The sequence below is a fragment of the Sceloporus occidentalis genome, unplaced genomic scaffold (genome assembly GCF_023333645.1).
Source record: "Sceloporus occidentalis isolate IW3139 unplaced genomic scaffold, rSceOcc1.0.p SCAF_55, whole genome shotgun sequence".
In the NCBI taxonomy this organism is placed as follows: Eukaryota; Metazoa; Chordata; class Lepidosauria; order Squamata; family Phrynosomatidae; genus Sceloporus; species Sceloporus occidentalis.
Window position 1 is genome coordinate 5,174,129 of NW_028317035.1, and position 18,900 is coordinate 5,193,028.

General features: G+C 40.2%; 1 protein-coding gene across 1 annotated transcript; it reads right to left on the reverse strand.

The window, feature by feature from the left end:
* Positions 1-13,909: 13,909 nt before the first annotated feature.
* On the reverse strand, positions 13,910-17,869 carry LOC149287971 (delta-type opioid receptor). Its single transcript, XM_089492239.1, has 3 exons — positions 17,646-17,869; positions 14,805-15,157; positions 13,910-14,442 (listed from the first exon to the last, which is right to left on the reverse strand). Exons 1-3 carry the CDS (start codon positions 17,861-17,863, stop codon positions 13,910-13,912), a joined length of 1,104 nt encoding a protein of 367 aa, XP_089348365.1. The 5' UTR covers positions 17,864-17,869.
* Between the last annotated feature and the right edge of the window lie 1,031 nt (positions 17,870-18,900).

Here is an 18,900-nt window from a genome sequence, read left to right on the forward strand (position 1 = left end):
GGGAAGCTATGAGGCCAAAACTGGAACATGCGCATTTCAGTTTTCTAATTTAGAATTTTCATTCGTCGTTTTCTAGGCCCATATCCCATTTGGGACAGTTTAGCATCCCCCTAATTCAAATTACCCCCCATAAATGTTTATTTCTTATGTACAGTAGACAACTGAAGTTGTTTAACTAGGGTGATTTTGATACTTTTTAGACAGCCATTTCTTCACTGCCAAAGTTTGCACAAACTTTATTTAATTTTTTTTATTTTTGGTAATTGACAATTGTTTGATACTCCTTAAAACAGTTACCAATGCACAGACTGGACTTATCAGGGCAATCAGGACAATGAAAGGTTGTGTCCGTCCCGTACCTTATGGCATAGCATTCTTGGCACTGTCTTGGATCTTTTGGAGGTTGGAGGGAATTTGAAAGGGAAATGTGCTGCCCCAATTCTCCCAGCATTTCCTTGAGACACTGAAGGGCCAGGGTCATCTTGAGATACAATCCCCCCTAATTAAAAACTTTTTTAAAAGTATACCATAGGTTCGGTTTCCTCATGATGAGGTATGGCTGCAAAAGTTGATCGGCCAAATCAACTCCCCCTGTCCTTTGCCCCGGACAGGAACAGACACAGTGCTATCATTATGGATTGTGCTCAACATGCACATATCCTTCCTGTCTGTATGTTTTACCGCCAAAAACTCTTCTTGGTGAAAGCTTAAGGATGCCCCAATTTATTATTTGGTATCCATAAGTTGTTGTGGGAATGCCTTATGGTACCACAAGCCATGGTATCATTGAACTTGAACAAAGGGACACATGTAGACATTGTCTACGTGCAAGTGGTACCTTTTTTTCAGTAGGGAGAAAAAAGGTCCCAGACATTTTTTTTAACTAGCGTCCATAGTCTAGGCAACCTGGTGTGTCAAGCTAGACATCTTTCTTCTCATACACCCTGAAGGAATGTGTGTAGCCACTACCAATCTAACCCTATAACAGGAGCGTTTAGAGGGGTTGTATTGATTAAAATCAAACCGGCCTTTAAACTTCATTGGGGACTCATCAATACAAATTCCTCTCCGGGGGGTTTAAAGTTTATACCCCCCAGAGTAATCTGGGTAATAAGTTGCCGAATTTTAAAAAGTCTGTCATAACGGGGGTCATCTCTGGGAGGGATATGTGTGTATATATTTAGATATATTGGATGGGGGGCCTTGTAAAAGCATTTCCCTGGGACCTCACCCGATTGTTGCTTAATCCAATATTTCTAAGGGACTGAACAGTGGTTTTAGAAACCAATGATGTCCCTATCAGAAAGAAAGTTACATTGTCTTCTATGTTAATATTAATAACGCATGCCCCCCAACCGTCTCAATTTGGGCGGGTCAGTTTCCATTTTGGGACTCTGTCCCACTTTCCTGCCTATCCCTACCCCTGTCCCGCTTTGCAAGGGCAGAGGAAGTGTGAGGTTAAAGCGGTAATCACTTCGGGAGCAGCTGCAAGGGGGCGCACAACCGCCCGATCAGCAGCTGCAAGACTAGTTGGGAAATCACAATCTGATGCTGAATGCCAGGATATGACGTCGTACCCCCGCGCCCTGCATCAATAGCCAGCTCATAGTGATGAGGGACAAATAAAGCATACATTTGAAGTGACAGACCTCGCTCTCCCTAATGTTGAGCCAACTAGTCCTGCAGCGGCTGATAGGGCAGCTGTGCGCTCCCACAACGGGATGGAGAAAGGAGGATGGAGGATGGGGTAAGAGATGGTGAGAAAAGGGGTGTAAAGGGCAGTATATGTGTATATATGTTTGTGTGTGTGTATGGGCCAGTGTTTGTAAGAGCAGTGTAGGTATTTGTAAGCTGGTATGTAAGGGCAGTGTATGTGTGTGTAAAGGCAGTTGTGTGTGAGGACAGTGTAAATTACAACTCCATGGGAATTGTAGTTCACAGCTAACATCTGCAGCTTTATCTACTGTTAACTGCACTTCCCATGATGCTCAGCCAGCATCATGGAAGTAGTATGTCTGGCTGAGCCTCATGGGAATTCAATTCATTGTGTTGGTTATTTTTAATATGCATGACTGTGCTGACAAAAATGAAGCGTGTTTTAAGTGGCGATGCAAGCGTGACATTGTAAAGTGCAATTGCTTGTATTGGAGAGTTCCGCGAAAGCAATTGAAGAAAAAAAAAGTGTCCCTCTTTCACATTTTGTCTTTGAATATCTTATCTTATAGGATATGATATTGTGTGATTGCTGTCCGAATTCAGAAACACCCACTGAAATTGATAACCTCGATACAGATTTTTCCAAGGACATGGACAGACAGATGCATTTCACCCCTGTCAGAGAAACTGGCCAGTTAACTGATACATGCTTTAGAAGGTGTTGTTTTTCTTACTGCTGTGTTCAGGTCAGGTCATTGATGCTCCCTCAGGGAATTTTTTATTTTATGCATTGCCTACAGTAGCATGTACCTAGTCTAGACATTTTGCATTTAAATTACCTACTGCATCATGCCCTAATAGACATTACTCTATGCTCCTGGCTACATTACGGATGACACAAGTGGTTCTTGGTGATTTATTTCACTGTTGAATCACCAATTATTGCTATTTAGTAGCCATTTTCCTTGTGGTAAATGGTTTAACATTTAATGAGTCACAAAAGTGGGTGATACAATGGCAGAATTAGCTTTAGTGCATATGATTGCTAAGTGTTACAGTGTTACTTTAGAATAATATTTTTGCATGCAAATATATAGAAGGATTCCTCAGAAACTTTGTTAAACATTTTGCATGAATATCCATATCAGCTTCAGTCCCCTTGCAAGAGAAGCACAAGACTGAAGTGTTTTTAGATGCTTAACACTGCCCCATACCCCCTGGAACAGGGCCAAATTAACGTAACGGCTGATGGAGCTGCAGCTCCAGGCCCCGACCTGAAAAAGGGCCAGACTGACTGGGCCTATGCGTCTCCAAAGCAGCCACCAGGCTTGTCAACGCAGCTGCGCCTTGAGCCGGTAGCAATCGCGATCGCAGGGGTCGCCCAGTTTGCACCTCCATAGGGGCCCGCTTCTCACCTGTGTGTTGCTCGCACAGTGTGTCTCTTGTACTACCAATGGGAAGCAGGAACCCAGCAGAGTCACGTACATGACCCTGCTTCCCCTGGGCGGTAAAACAGAGGTTGCTCGCACGGAGTGTGAACAACACAGAAGGAAGAAGCGGGCCCCTGCGGAAGTCTGTGAGAGGCACTGAGACATCTGGAGTTCAGGTAAGAAGGGTGGGGGAGGCTGTATGAATGAATATGTAAGATGTACGTGAATGAATGATAGAATTAATGAGTATCTGTAAAGGAGTGAATGAATATTTGTGAATGACTATGTAAGTGAGTATCTGAATGAGGGAATTAATGAGTATCTGTGAATGAATGAGTACCTGTGAATGAGTATATGAATGAGTGAATGAATATTTGTGAATAAGTGAATAAATATGTGCATGATAGCATGGGTGTTTAAGTGGGGGCATGGCACAGGGAGGCTGTTTGGGGGCAATGGTACCAAGGAATGCTGTTTGGGGGCAAAGATGCCACAGGAAGATTGTTTTGGCAGCAAAGATGCCACAGGTAGGCTGTTTTGGAGGGAAAGATGCCACAGGGAGGTTGTTTAGGGGCAAAGATACCATAGGCAGGCTGTTTGGGGCAAATATGGCAAGTCCTATGTTTTCAATCTGGGAGATAGGCAGGTCCTGTGGATGCAATCTGTGTCAGGGCTGATTTGATACTAAACAGGGTCTGGCTGAGTGGAATACATACACAATGTGGGGCTGGCTGGGGGCAATACACAAGGGTGTAAGGGCATCAATGCATAAGGGGGTGCTGGCTGGGGCATCACATAAATCAATACTAAAGGGGTTCTGTCTGGTGGCATAAATATACAATGTGGGGCTGGCTGGGGACAGAGGTAAAACACCCTCCTTCAGGGGACAAAACTTTCTAGGCCCAGAAATCAGTGGGATGAAAAGTAAAGGTTTTGTGTTATTTACTATTTCAATCTGCATATTTTCTAAAAAATAATGAATACTGCCCTGCGGCCCAGTCTCCGAAGGGAGGGGATCATGCTCTGCTTCAGTATGTTACAGTACATGTTGGCATTCATGGTTCCCTCAATGAACTGTAGCTCCCCTTTGCCGGCAGCACTCATGCAGGCCCAGACCATAACACTCCCACCACCATGCTTGACTGTAGGCAAGACACACCATCTGAACCAAATACATTTTTTCTTGGTCTCAACGGACCACAGGACATGGTTCCAGTAATCCATGTTCTTAGTCTGCTTGTCTTCAGCAAACTGTTTGCGGGCTTTCTTGTGCATCAACTTTAGAAAAGGCTTCCTTCCGGGAAAACAGCCATGCAGACCAATTTGATGCAGTGTGCTGCGTATGATCTGAGCACTGACAGGCTGACACCCCACCCCTTCAACCTCTGCAGCAATGCTGGCAGCACTCATATATCTATTTCCCAAAGACAACCTCTGTATATGACGCTGAGCATGTGCACTCAACTTCTTTGGTTGACCATGGCGAGACCTGTTCTGAGTGGAACCTGTCCTGTGAAGCCGCTGTATGGTCTTGCCCGCCGTGCTGCAGCTCAGGGTTTTGCCAATTATCTTATAGCCTAGGCCATCTTTATGTAGAGCAACAATTCTTTTTTTCAGATCCTCAGAGAGTTGTTTGCCATGAGGTGCCATGTTGAACTTCTATTGACCGGTATGAGAGAGTGTGAGAGCGATAACACCAAATGTAACACACCTGCTCCCCATTCCCACCTGAGACCTTGTAACACTATGACATATCACACTGGGGAGGGGAAATGGCTAATTGGGCCAAATTTGGACATTTCCACTTAGAGGTGTACTCACTTTTGTGTGTTGAGTTATGTTTGAGGAGACAGCAAATTTACACTGTTATACAGCCTGTACACTCACTACTTTACATTGTAGCAGAGTGTCATTCTTCAGTGTTGTCACATGAAAAGATATAAAATATTTACAAAAATGTGAGGAGTGTACTCACTTTTGTGAGATACTGTAATGCGTGTGGGTGCACAAAATGAGAAAGAAGAAAATTACAGCAACACTGAAATATGTTAAAAGATCTTTTGTCCCAAAGTGTACTACAAGTAAGAAACAGTCTTCTCATTAAAGGTTTAATGCATACGATGCCTGAGAGGCTTAAAATTCCTGTGGTATCCCCTTGTAAATGCTCAGTGAATGCTGTAGGTGGGCTCTGTTGAGACCCCTGTGTACGTGGATGGAAAATGGTCTCATTCATTTTAATGGGAGCACTCCCCTGCCACTGATTGGCTGCTTCAAGCACTCAGGGTCAACAATCGTTAGACTACAGAGGAATAGGGCAGTTGTAGCTTTGTAGCGGCAACCTCTCCCTAAGTACTTTGTATTTATTCAAATAATGTATATTAAAGTAGTCATAAAGTACTTTAATATGCATTCTTCAGTAGAGTGACTGCCAGGAACAGTAAATTGATGAGGCTGCTTAAGAGAGTACCCTGTCTCTGTAAGGATTTATCCATATTCCCTATTTTGCCTTGTGCCCAGCAATGCAAGTGCCCTGACACCGCTTATGTTGGATCTTTTGGTTGAGATACTTTAACCCTTTTGTGAGAATGGCTGAATTTATTTGTTGTACTCTTCATGACAACAGCTTGTTTAACATGTCTGGGGTGGTCATGTTTAGCTTTAATTTTCTTCTTTCTAATTTACTGTACCCACTATGTTTAGGGTTTTTTTTTCAAAAGAAGCTTTCTTTAGTTTTATAATTTACTATATTAAAAAAGTATAAAATATGGTAAAAATGTCTTTTTCCAGCTTTTACTCATTTATAAAACCTATTGAAAAAAACTGTTATAATTCAATAGATTCTAATATTTGTCCTGAGTTTAGAAATACCCAATGTTTTTATGGTTTTTTTTTGGGGGGGGGGTTGCACATTATAAAGGGCAATAAGTACAAGTGGCATATTGCTATTTAAAAAAAAAAATTCTCAAATATCATACTGCCCCCATGTCCTATTTGGGACATCTTTGAAGCTGGCCAGTTCAATTTACCCCATCCCATATACACTGCTCCAAAAATTAAAGGGAACACTAAGCTTACACATCCTAGATCTGAATGAATGAACTAATCGTATGACATACTTTCGTCTTTACATAGTTGAATGTGCTGACAACAAAATCACAGAAAAATTCTCAATGGAAATCAAATTTATCAACCCATGGAGGTCTGGATATGGAGTCACACTCAAAATCAAAATGGAAAACCACACTACAGGCTGATCCAACTTTGATGTAATGTCCTTAGAACAAGTCACAATGAGGCTCAGTAGTGTGTGGCCTCCACGTGCCCGTATGACCTCCCTACAACGCCTGGGCATGCTCCTGATGAGGTTGCGGATGGTCTCCTGAGGGATGTCCTCCTAGACCTGGACTAAAGCATCCGCAAACTCCTGGACAGTCTGTGGTGCAACGTGGCGTTGGTGGATGGAGCGAAACATGATGTCCCAGATGTGCTCAATCGGATTCAGGTCTGGGGAACAGGCGGGGAAGTCCATAGCATCAATGCCTTCCTCTTGCAGGAACTGCTGACACACTCCAGCCACATGAGGTCTAGCATTGTCTTGCATTAGGAGGAACCCAGGGCCAACCGCACCAGCATATGGTCTCACAAGGGGTCTGAGGATCACATCTCGGTACCTAATGGCAGTCAGGCTACCTCTGGCAAGCACATGGAGGGCTGTGCGGCCGTCCAAAGAAATCCCACCCCACACCATTACTGACCCACCGCCAAACCAGTCATGCTGGAGGATGTTGCAGGCAACAGAACATTCTCCACGGCGTCTCCAGACTCTGTCACGTCTGTCACATGTGCTCAGTGTGAACCTGCTTTCATCTGTGAAGAGCACAGGTCGCCAGTGGCGAATATGCCAATCCTGGTTGTCACGGTCAGGACTACTTGCCAAGCCGTGACTGTGTGGAGGGTGTGGGCATGAAGGGGGTTAATAGCACTAGGCCTCTGGATTTACTAACTTCACCCCTTAACAAGGCATCAGTTATACCAAATTAACCCCCAAATCCTGCCTGTATCCCCCCCAGGTAGTCTGCCACCACTCACGATTTTGATACCGGATTCGTGAGAATCAACTCACCCCGGGCAAACAATATATATATATATATATATATATGTATATATATATATATCCTCTAGGACTTAATAACAATATGGTAACGTGTTATCCTCTCTTAGGGTTTGTGGATATTGATACTAGAGCCCAAAGACAGATTTGGATTATGAATATTTTAATAACAAAACGACAAAGATTACACAGTGCCACATTTACAAAAAACAAGACATACAAAATAAAAATAAAACAGCAAACAGTTCTTAAAGCAATGGGACTTAAACACAGGACTCTCACTCACGAGTTCCTCCAATAAGTAGGCCTGTGGGAACTCCTTAAATCCAGATGGTTTCTTATGATGGTGTTCTGATGACAGAATATCATGGAGTTCTGCTTTGAGGTTGCTGCATTGTCCCTAAATCAGACTCTTTTGCCAATAAGTTATGGTGGGGTAAAGGTGATGGAAACCCCTCCACTAAAGATAGGAATGGAATTCCTATAACTCAGGGTCCTTATGAGTTAGGCCATGAATCACCACAGGGGTCCTTTGGGAAGATGACACCTCTAGCCAGAACAGATCCAGAAGGCATGCACAAAGAAACACATTAAATCAACCTCAGATTAACTCATTGAATGCTTAAACAAAGAAACATTATATGAGTTAATCATGACACTGGTGTTCTCTGGCAAATGCCAAGCGTCCTGCACGGTGTTGGGCTGTAAGCACAACCCCCACCTGTGGACGTTGGGCCCTCATACCACCCTCATGGAGTCTGTTTCTGACCGTTTGAGTGGACACATGCACATTTGTGGCCTGCTGGAGGTCATTTTGCAGGGCTCTGGCAGTGCTCCTCCTGCTCCTCCTTGCACAAAGGCGAAGGTAGCGGTCCTGCTGCTGGGCTGTTGCCCTCCTACGGCCTCCTCCACGTCTCCTGATGTACTGGCCTGTCTCCTGGTAGCGCCTCCATGCTCTGGACACTACGCTGACAGACACAGCAAACCTTCTTGCCACAGCTCGCATTGATGCGCCATCTTGGATGAGCTGCACTACCTGAGCCACTTGTGTGGGTTGTAGACTCCGTCTCATGCTACCACTAGAGTAGCACTGCCAGCATTCAAAAGTGACCAAAACATCAGCCAGGAAGCATAGGAACTGAGAAGTGGTCTGTGGTCACCACCTGCAGAACCACTCCTTTTTTGGGGGTGTCTTGCTAATTGCCTATAATTTCCACCTGTTGTCTGTTCCATTTGCACAACAGCATGTGAAATTGATTGTCCATCAGTGTTGCCTCCTGAATGGACAGTGTGATCTCACAGATGTGTGACTGACTTCGAGTTACATTGTGTTGTTTTGAGCAGTGTATATTTGAAAACTAGACTCCCCAGGGTATTTCAAATGCTAGTATTTTGATTCTTTCCATGCACTAATTCTACTACCAGCCATAGCCAAGGTCGGTGGTATCATTTTTTTGCGTTTTTTTTCACACATATTATACTTCAGGTATGAATACCTGTCAAACAACACCCCACCATGTGTTCAAAACCATCTCCTGAGTACAGTGTTACCACCCATGCATGGGATGTTTTCTCTTCATCTGTTGTTCTCTCACATTCGGGCATACCAACCCTGGGGTTACCCCAGCCCCCCCCCCCCCTATTTCTACCAGTGCAGCCCGGGCTAGCTTCCTATCTACAACCAGCCCTTGAACAAGAGCAGAATGTCACAGGACCCGCCACATAAGAACAACAGACACATATAGGGAAGAAGCAGTGGGATTTTCCGAAATAGGCACAGTCCTCTAAAGCCTACCTTATAAAGGATCTTCCAGCACCTTCTCTGGCTCCACCTAGTCCCTCAAAACTAACATTTATCAATCCAAACAATAAACGGCCCAAGGAAGTTATGCCCTGGTCCCCCCATTATGTTGGCCTGGGCTGCTAAAGCTCTTGGCCACCATCTGCAAAGCAAGGTTGTGTGTGTATTTACATGCTGATTTATATGTACCCACAGAGCATCTTAATGGTGGAATATAATTTAGTTCTGTCAACAAATGTTTCATTTATTTCTCCCCTGTGTCTCATTAAGTGTTTTAATCAGTAGTTCCAATTAATTAGCCTGGAGCTGCTCTCCACAAATTATCATAAATGCAGATAAGATCAGCTTCTTAGCCAATCAAGAGATTCTGTTGCTCTATCCCTTTTATTAAAAATTATAAAACTAAACACACAAGAGCAGTTAATTAATGAGATGGTGAAGGGAACATAAGCACAATCTCAGAATGCCACATCAGATTCCTCTCTGCCTCTCTATACTTGTATCATGTTTACTTTCCTTTTCCCCATACAGATTTCCTGGTCGTTCCAATCTTCTCCATTTATGCCTTCATTTCCATCTTTGCTAATCACACCTCTTTCTTGTGGCAAAAATGGTTATGGGGGAAATCTGCAGAAGCTCCTCATGCATTTGCAAGGCGGACAACTCAAAAATGTAAAGGTACCACACAGCTTTTTGTATGCATTAGTGTTCTTACTCCTCTGGATCTGCATATTTATTACATTAATCATTTTTGTTGTTCTATGTTTATCAGACAGCCTTTGTAAAGGTGGTTGAGGGAAAGTAAGAGTCCTCAGGACGGGAAGTTTATTAAGTAATAACATTTCTGCCACATATTGGCCACTAACATCAGTTTCTCTGAAGAAAAATGGTCTCTGACTATTTCAATTAAATATCAACACAAGTATTCTAGTATTCATAAATAAATAAGTTATAGTAAAAATTTTTAATTTTAAAATTCACGTAGTGTCCATGTGGCATGTGCATGGGGGACTGTGCAGAATCATGTTTACCATGAAACATTTTGGTGACAGGTTTACAAACATACATGAAAAAGAAGCCTACGCAACCTCATCCTTTTTCTGTTAAGACACACACATTTTATGTTATTACAGACTTTGGTCCGCCGCATGGCAGCACTATGAGAACTCCTGATCGAACATTTGACCAACCAATATTTTATATGTGCGTGTCTGGTGGTCATGATGAGAGCTGCACACCCTCCTATAGTATTGAAAAAAAATCAATATTTTAAGGATTGCACTAATGAATTGTTGATCTTTAATTAGAAGGCAGGCCAAAATACTGGCATACATATAGAATTTCTCCACACTACAGTCACCAATTCACAATGTACTGCCCTAACTACAATAGTACAAAACCAGACCAATGTATTTTCAATACCTCCAATTCTATTTGTATCCATCACCAAATACATGTTACATACCAGCTGCAAAACTGGAACATATTTTTTTTAAAACACCAATAAATATTTTATTCACTTTAAGGTTATCTGCATACTCTTGCATTGAAAGATTGGCAGCGATAGTCTTTGTGATAGACCTATCAGTAAAAACCTCATAGATGCCAAAAACTTCCACAAGACTTGGATACAAATTTATGACAGTGAACTTTTAGCCATTTTCTGCATATGTCTACATCTATATGTTGTACTATAAGAAGATCATGGCACTGATTTCCTCTTGGGTTGTTATACATAGGTTTAATGAACTTTACAAAACACATTTTTTTAAATATTTTTGCCAGTTGGACTTTCTGCAGACTTTTTGTCAGGGGTAACCACTTTATTCTTATTAATATTTAAAATTATATGTCCCAGGAGCTATATGTCCCAGGAGCTACCACAGTCGCAGCCAATAAGATATTGGCCTCAACAATAAAGTCAGTTTTTCAGAAACAAAATATTTATATGTTAATTCACAGTGTTCACAGGTGTAGTATGGATATTAAATAAAGTGCCAATTTCAATAATTATATTTAATGGGAAATATATTGTCCTTTTTACCATTACTCCGATGGCTCTTGTGGCATTGCTCTGCAATTTATTGGATGGATTACCACATTCTATACAAAATTACAGTGATAAAAATATCTTGCCACACAGACAAAAGCTAGCATATGAAACCAGTAAACTGCTATTATTGGTGAGTATGGCACGATATATGTATCACTGCCATTTCCTTACATACAAAGTGTATTTAATGAACTCTTGGAATCAAGACCGTGAGACAATTAAGTTGTATTGTAGTATTTTAAATTAGTCATCTACACAGTATGTACATGTTAATGGGCAATGAAGCAGTTTTTTTCATATAACATATAAACATATAAATGTAAAAACACAGGCGCTAAAGAAAAAGGGTTGTTATTGTTATTAGATTTAATACAACATTTAATTTAGATATATCATTTTTGTATCAGTAATCTAAATTCCTACACAAACACCAACACGTTAGAGTAACTAGCAAAATTATTTTTAAATTACAAAATAACAAAATAAATACATTTTTACAAAATTTTTGTGTTAATATTTAAATGATAATTTATGTTAATGAGGCACTCAGCTACGTGAGTTCCTCATTCTATGTGCTGAGTTCCCCTTGTGCGCACATTGTGCAAATCCCTTTTTGATGTTTGATCTTTTCCTACTCTCAAATTATAGACCTCACTCAGCTTCCAATGTGAATTAATCTGTACCATGCTCTCTCCATACACACTCCTTATTTATTCTGTTGTTAGACCTATCTTTTGAAAATATCCCCTTAAATATAGTTATTTTATTTAAATGAAAAATTGAAAATGAAAACTGCATTAAAAAATGTAATGGAATCATGTATGATGCCTCGTAACATGAGTGAAGATCTTCATTTAATCTAATTATGCTTATTCCCACATATCTAAATGTACAGTTTTGTGTATATGTTATCTGTTATACAGAGCTATAGACTATGTTGAAGCCGTAATAAATACATTTAAAATCCACAACATTCTTGGATTCTCATTAAAACATCTGTCATTTTCTTTCCAGTTTGCATGTAAAGATATTAAGATGTATAGATACAGTCAGTGCAACTGCGCAGTGTATAAACATTTGTCTGGTAGCACTTGGGCTTAGGGGTTCCTGAGATTTAAAATCATATGTGTATCTTTGATAGGTTCTTTACATTAAACCAAAATGCTGATTGTCACCTATATCTTACAGATTTAAGACACAAGAGGATTTTCGTATGGGTCTAGTTTGCTGGGATTTTGATTTCTGTAACTACTAGTATCACAAATAACTTGTTTTATATTATATATGACATGCATGCATGGAGTTTTTAGTCGAAGGTAAATATTATTGGGTCAACTCAGAAAAAGGTGTAGAGCCATATTTGATACATAAATCCGAAGAAGAGACATATGAAATCCCAAAAGCTTACTACGACATCTTTCTCTGTGTTGATCTACTAAATTATATAACCTTCGAATAAAGACTCAACTTCTGCATGGACCAATGGAGCCTTGTGTGTATGTGTGTGTGCATATACTTACAAATCCTATTTTTATTATTTAATTTTATATACAGCAAAATGAGAACACTTTCTGTGTTCTTGTTATTAAACATATGATAATATTACAAAAGATAAATATAATTGTGTTCAGATACATAGAAATATATTTATATAAACCAAAAATATCACAATCCCAACGTCCACATTGCACACCCTATAGAAATTAATACTTCCTCTGCAACAAAATAGCTTGGCTTATTTTTAAGTCTTTGAACCTGTAATATCATCTCAGATTTTTTTCACACAGAAGTATAAATACATATTTTTTATAACCCTTAAAATCCCGATATACTTTATAAGAGACTATACATATTCAGGTTAAATCAGTTAATACAGTTAATTTGATGCTATTGGCTGCCCCGGGGTAGGTTTGTCCTTGGCCAAGTTTAAAATGTAGCAAACTCACTTTAACTATATTTTGAAGCTTGTTAAGGGTACAGATTCATTTATGCGTATGTGTGCGTATTGTGAAAAGACCTTCACTTTCCCACATGACTTCTGCTGTTTGTCCAAGTCACTTATTGCTTCTGCCTTTATCGAAATAGAGAAAACTTGCCCAAGTGAATCAGGAAAGAACACATTTTCATTTTAGAGGAAGGTTTGGTTGTAAAGTATGTATCTAAGTTGGGATCTTGACAATATTGGTATGTGATCTTGTAGCTATGATTGCAGCAAAGCAGTAAAATGTGCCATAACCTGAATAAAAGTTTACACTGAATTATTCCTTAGATGAAATCCAGAGAAGAAACTTCTATTATTAATGTTTTTCAAATAGTAAAAAATAATTGTATTTTACATTCTTGAAAACTGCAGTAATGAAGAAAAGTTAGGTTCTCCAGTTGATCAAGTATCTCAGTAAAGTGTGAGTTGGATCAATAAATAGATAGATAGTTGTTCACTTTAACACCTAAAACAACTATGTCTCTGACCCTAGGTTAGAATGAAAGGTTTCATGGGATCAAAGAATCAATGTCCTCGTGGATGATACATGTTAAGGGCTCGTTATTTTCTTCAAGATGAGAAGATCTAAGTAATGTTTTAATACGCTTTACATCCAATGGTATCGGATGAAAGATGTTTTGTCATCTTGTATATATTTTAATTTTGAGCCAGGAACTCTCTTCTCAGGAATAGTATAGGATATGTGTCAGATTGGAAGTTGAGATGTCATTACTAATGTCACTATTGAGATCAATATAAAAACAGCTAAACAGAATTCCTGCTAAAATTCGGTGGTACTGGTAACTTGAGTGACTTCAGAGTTCAAGTCTTCACACATTTGGCCTCCAGATCGTCGCCTTCGGCCCTTCATGTCTAGTCATACCGGCTTGTCTGGGGCATGAGATTGAGCACAAGTAGAAACATGGTCTCGAGTGGTGTTACGGGCTCTGCTGAAGCTGTTTTGCTCAGAGTGTGTGCGAAAAGGAAGACAGAACTCACGAAAACACCTTTTGAAGTTTTCATCCAGAAAGGCATACAGGACAGGGTTTAGGCTGCTGTTGGTATAGCCCAAGGCAATGCAGAAATGCCAGCTTGCCACAACATAGGGGTTTCTCTTGTCAATGTCCACCATGGTCCATACAATGACAAAGATGTGTATTGGAGTCCAGCAGATGATGAATGCAGCTACCACCACCAACACCATGCGAGTGATGCGACGCAGGTTGCGATCCTTTTCCCTAGAGCCAGAGAGGAGACGTACACCGCGCAGACGCAATATCATTAATCCATAGCACACTGTAATTACCAAGACTGGCACCACAAAGGCAAAGATAAAGACACATATTTTGGTAACAGTGTCCCAATACCAGTCAGGACGAGGAAATTGAAGTGTACAGGTGACTGTGCCTGCTGTTGAAAATAGAAAGAGAGAGGAGAGACAAATGTTACTTTTACACTACAGGTGGAAGGGCATGTATCATCTACACATTTTCCCTATGTTTTAGTTTTGTTGTTTTGTTGTAACCTTAAGTGTTAACATACAATATTTGGCTAAGTTGTCTGTTGTTATTATATCACTATACTTTTGGAAATAAAGGCTGCATTATCCACAATCCCTGTTTTTGTGTCATTTTCTACTATAAAGAAAGATTACATGTCCTCTTACCATGTAGGCAGCCTGCATTATTGTGATAGTAAGTGCCCCATATACAGTCTACAACTCCTTGTAGCTCCATCACTTTGTTATCATGCACACTTTCCTTTCAACCTACCCTTATTATTTTTAGTAACAGCCATAACCATTATCGGGACCCCAATGACTGATGACAAGATCCAAATGCAGACATTTATCACTTTCGCTTTGGAAGGGGTACGGAAGTCCAGTGCTCTTACGGGGTGGCACACAGCTATATAACGGTCCACACTCATCATGGTCAAAGTGAAAATGCTGGTGAACATGTTGTAGTAATCTATGGACAGAACCACTTTGCAGAGGATTTCTCCGAAAGGCCAGGTCTCCATGAGATATTTGGCACTCTGGAATGGTAGGGTACTAGTGGCTAGGGCATCTGCTAGGGCAAGGTTGAAAATGTAGATGTTGGTGGCAGTCTTCATCTTGGTATATCTGCAGAGAAGAGATATGGTTAAAATAAGGATGGGGTGTTGATGCTACATGTTGTATCTGAGGAAAAATAGTCTTCATTCAAATATATAAATCAGAGTGCACTGCATGCTGCAACAGTAATAAGGATTAATTGGGCAATTTAGCCTGGACAAATATTTAGTTAGTTATTTTAAAATTCTGGAACAACATTAGTCTGTGGCAATTAATTTACTTTAATAAGGGCTACTAAAATTTTATTTTGAATATTTACCTTTTTAAATATGGCATAAAGTGGTAGGAAAGTGATTAGAGAAAAAAAGCTTAAAAAACCAGGGTCCCCATTTGCAGCATAGGAATCCCTGGTGCTTCCACTTCTGACGTTACCAGAGTTTTTTCTATCACAGTGTAAAGTGTTTACTTTTTAGTTAGTGTTTTAATACTTTTGTAATCTCAGAGGGAAGAACAAATCATTTAGTCCTTTAATCTCTCTCCTCTAGAGCTAGAAGCTGATTTTTATGATCACACTCCAGGTAAAAACAATATGCAGGTCATACCTAGAATGTAGCCTGTCAACTGTCCATATTTTGCCTAATTTTACGTACTTGGGCACAATCAATAGTAGGTTAGGTGTAGATAAGTAGGTGAAGTGTAGATATAGTTTTTCTCTTTCTGTCTTTTTTGTTTAGACCATATGAACCTCCAGGTTTGCCAGCTACAAGGAATCCCAGTGGCTTGGCTGTCACTGATCAGTACCTGGGTCCTATGCCAGGCGGCAGTGCCATGCCAGCTGCCATCCTCCCATAAGTACTCAACACCAGAGATGGAGAGGATGTGACGGATAAGATTTACCAGCATCTGGAGTAAATCAGGGGTATTTTGAGAGGAGGGATAGGAGGAAAAGTATATATGGAGTAATAACTGGTGTGCTATTAGTTTGAAAAGGTTTTGTTAAAAGGTGGTATAGATACAGAAGTAAGGTAAGGAGGTAGGAATTTGGTAAGGAGGTAGGAATTGTTCTGTGGAAAGACAGTACGAGCAACATATATTTAGTTCATAATTGGAACCAGTAACATATTGCAGCAATGTGTATTCAGGCATTTTAGGGATGAAGAATTGTCACAAAGTATATCACACTAACAGCAATGGTAACACTAATGGGTAAAAACAAGAAACAATGTGATGTATTGCGGGATATCAGCAGCAGAAAGGACTGTGGAACTGCTTCATCAATTGTTGGCAAGACTTCACCTAAAACATCTGTGTCTTGATTTGAAGATCATGGGCATAAAGTTCAATATCTACCATTAAATGGTAGCAAAGATAAAGATATATATATAAAGTATATGCTGTGTGGCCAGAAGTGTGGCCAGGAGGTTCTATTGAAGAGCTATAAGCAGTCCACTTGAGCAGCAGTAAATAATATGCTCACATTCAGAGTAATGACATTTCTACTAGTCCGTGCAGCTGTAGTTGGCTTTGGGCATAGAGCTGGGGATCCACAGTGCCTTCACTACAAGAAAATAATCAGCTGTTGTATGACTGGCAATCTGTAGACTGTATGATGCTTTAACTGTATTGCCTATTGATTTAATATAGTTTGACCCCCTTCCTAATCTTCTGCTATTTTATAGCTTCCAATAGAAACGAAACCAAAGAAGCTTACATTATTTTAATATATATCTGTAAAGAAATAAAAATATAGGATACTATGCAAAATGTTAAAACACAAGAAAGTTCTGTTTACTTATTTCTGAAGCGGGGATATATCTTTATCCAGATCTATAGGTCCTATATGCATGTTACAAATACCAGTTTCGAAATAGGTAATCTGGTCACTAGTGACAACTAATGAAGACCAATTCTAAAAAGTCTGTTATAGTCAACCGCTGTCACAACAAAACAGTGTGTTTAAACAACACACAGCCAGTTTCATGATTAGAACATGGCAGAAAATTGGTATAGAAAACATTTACAGAAATGAATGAATATATTTGTTTAATGACAAGCTGATAAATGTATGTATACACTTAGATGTGTGTGTATATATATACACACACAAATAAGTGTACACAAAACACACATACAAAACAGCATAGGTATTCAGGTGTGGATATGTATTCTGCAACATACCAAAGCAGTCATATAACTTATGGTGCATAGTTAGTATAAATATAGTACCTGTACGTAGACACAAAAAACAAATATTCAAACATTGGCATGTTTTGTGCATTCTTAATAAATGCAGGTAACCAAGACATATAGGCATGTAGACATGATAGACATATGTATGTAGATATGTTCCAGCTAACTCAATCATCAGTGCATATAAACATAGACATATCCGTAATGTAATATAATAAAATGTTATATTATGTACAGCTTGAAACACACATGGTACAGTCATGCATAAAAGCAGAGCTGCACATGCCTATTACATCTGTCAAGTCAATACATGTTTCCAGCAGGAGTTTATTACCCTTTCCCTAACCCCCAACAAACACCCTCATACCTTACAATCCCATACATGACCAGGATGTTGCCGAGCAGCCCCACAACACACACCACTGAGTATAGAGCAGTAATAGCCACTGCCATTACAATGGAGCCATGATTCCCGGAGACTGTTTGGCCCGGAACACTGAAGCTGGAGTTTGATGACGGGAAATATGAGAAATTCTGTGTGGCATTGGAAACAATGAAGTCTGGGTATAGTCTGGAGGTAGACATTTCCAACTCTAGCTCCATAGTGAAGCAGTGAAGAGATACGCTGTCCTTCTCTGTGCACTGCTGCTAAGTACAAGTGGTACCCGAGTCTGTGTTGCCGTGGATACAGTAGGAAGGATGTTAAGGACAGGATGCTTGAACCACAGCAACTGAGATGAGAGAAGGGAGTGGGAGAGAGAAAAAGACTCCTTACCTCTTACAGACAACCCCTTCTCTCACACCTCCCTTTTTTCATTTCCCACTCATATATTTCCTCATTCCCTACAGACAGGCCTTTTTTTTCTCTTTGCAACAAATGAAAATCCTTTCCGTCTCCATATCCAGGCACTCCTATCCCTAGCACTTTTCCTCACCCGCCCCCAATAAAGCTACCCACTCATTCTTGATCCAAGCAGTCAGTCCCTTTTTTAATTCCTACCATTTTTCTCTGCTACCACAAACAGGAATACCAACTCCCTATAATTTCTACCTATTCCAAAATGAAAATACATAGACTTGTGCATTCGGATTTGTACAAATTACACATTACAGAATTTTAAATTAAGCAATTCGTATGAAGCACCTAAAATGATTCCAGACCCCCCTCCCACGAATCAGACAAAAACAAAGCAAAAAGCTATGAATTTTCACTTGAAAATTCATGGGTCCACATTCATTCTCTCACACATATTCTCCTTCACTCTCTCTCTCAAGCTTTCTAAATGTTTTCCCACTTCCACCGACCACTTCCACTTCTGTATCCTCTTTCACACCTTCAGTTTCTATCTTCTCCCTTCTCTTTTTTCTTCTCTATTATAGCTTCAATCTTCAATCTGCTGTCTTCTTTCTTTGTCCACATCTCCACGGACATAACTGACAAGAATTTCTGCCAAAATGGCTGCCCTTGCAGTGACTATCTCCATGATTGGAGGACTGAAAATGCCGCCATATTGCCCTCAGTTGGCGCTTTTGGTGATGTCCTCTTCCCTGATTGGAGGATCGGTGAGAGGACATCACCACAAGCGCAGCCATTTTGGTGGAAGTTCCTGCCGGGTTATGTC

Excerpts from the sequence above, each read along its gene's own strand:
- LOC149287971 (XM_089492239.1), bottom strand. The coding sequence starts at position 17,863 with ATGTCTACCTCCAGACTATACCCAGACTTCATTGTTTCCAATGCCACA. Across the intron at positions 15,158-17,645 it reads GTCATGTATGGGATTGTAAG|ATATACCAAGATGAAGACTG; the intron begins GTATGAGGGTGT and ends TCTTCTCTGCAG. Across the intron at positions 14,443-14,804 it reads TGTTACTAAAAATAATAAGG|CAGGCACAGTCACCTGTACA; the intron begins GTAGGTTGAAAG and ends TATTTTCAACAG.